The following is a 1,386-nucleotide window of genomic DNA, read 5'->3' on the forward strand; positions in this document are numbered from 1 at the left end:
ATACAAACAAAATCGTGGTAATCTTTGTGAAATGATTAGGTACAATCAGTTATCAAGCACTTAATTACCTACACACTTAAAATTGACTCCCTGATCAAAGAAACGAGTCATAGTTGACATTGATATTGAAACCTTCTCTATCGTCTTATCGTCAATTTCAACTTTCTTCGATAGCACGATACGAAATACCGCGGTAAATTTTCTAATGTGGTAAACAGACGATTCTCGCTAATTGTTTATCGTACTGATTGCCTAACGCGGTTGTACGTCGGTTGGAACTGTCTTCCACGTAATAATTAGTCACAGAGCACTGTTATCGTGAAGTGCATCGACGTAGTTTCTTCGCTCGTTTTACACAATATTTTCACACAACAATGGATCATGATTTTCGTGGTCCTTACAGACGAGGTTGATTAACCCTTTCGCTGCGGCAGGTTTCAAGTACGTAACGCGCGTTGCAGGCGGTAGATGTTCGATCGTGGTCGCAAAAGCTTTTTTTTTTGACGTTTTTAAGTATTTGAAGGATTTTTAGATTGAAACTTTTGAAAGTTTGAAAATTAGAAATTTTTAAATTGCAATTTTCAAATTAAAATTTTTGAAAGTTTGAAAATTAGAGTAACTAAAATTTTTGGAAGTTTCGAAGTTAGAAGTAACAATTTTTAAAATACAATTGTGAAATAAAAATTTTGGAAACTTTTAAAATTAGAAAGTTTTAAATTATAATTTCTGCAAGTTTCAAAATTAAAGATTTTAAAGGTTTTAAAATTGAAATTATTAGAAGTTGCAAAGTTAGAAATAAAAATGTTTAAATTAAAATTTTCGAAAGTTTCAAAATAAAAATTATCGTCATATCGTTAAATTAAGATGGAAGTGCGTGATGGGCAGAAAATTAAGAATTAAATTAACAGCTCTCCAGCGCGAGGAAGTATTCAAAGCGTCGATATGTGCCAATAGTAGTGGAAGGGTTAAATTCTTGGTACAGGATTTGCAGTCCATCGTGGATTCGTTCTCACATACGAGTAAAATTCATTGCCTGGACAAAGAGTACTCCTAACTTGTCTGTGTCCGATGACGTGGTAATCCTTGCTTATTTTACCCAGAGACACTCCATAATCGATCAGTTCATTCATCGCCTTCAGAGCCTTCTCGTTAGGAACGAAATCTGTGTGGAAACGTTATATGTTAGGTACAATGGATTATTTTCAGGTTTAAATAAAACATTTACTCAGTGCTACTTGTTGCTCAATGTTGATTATGTCAAACTTAAAGATTTCCTTTTACGAATTTTCTATATTTTCGAATTTTTCAGTATCAGGAACTTAATATTCGTGAAATATTTTCTAAATTTATTGATAGTCAAATTTTTTTAATTTTGGAATTTTTCAA

The 1,386-nt window shown here is 32.3% G+C and overlaps 1 protein-coding gene across 1 annotated transcript in view; it reads right to left on the reverse strand.

The window, feature by feature from the left end:
* Positions 1-1,386, reverse strand: part of LOC108572154 (peptidoglycan-recognition protein LF-like) — a 7,697-nt gene that overhangs the window by 4,200 nt on the left and 2,111 nt on the right. Inside the window, exon 3 of the mRNA XM_017934350.1 lies at positions 972-1,162. Within this exon, the coding sequence (XP_017789839.1) occupies positions 972-1,162 (191 nt within the window). The remainder of the gene's footprint in view (positions 1-971; positions 1,163-1,386) is intronic.

The sequence above is a fragment of the Habropoda laboriosa genome, unplaced genomic scaffold (assembly GCF_001263275.1).
Source record: "Habropoda laboriosa isolate 0110345459 unplaced genomic scaffold, ASM126327v1 scaffold107, whole genome shotgun sequence".
Lineage (NCBI taxonomy): Eukaryota > Metazoa > Arthropoda > Insecta > Hymenoptera > Apidae > Habropoda > Habropoda laboriosa.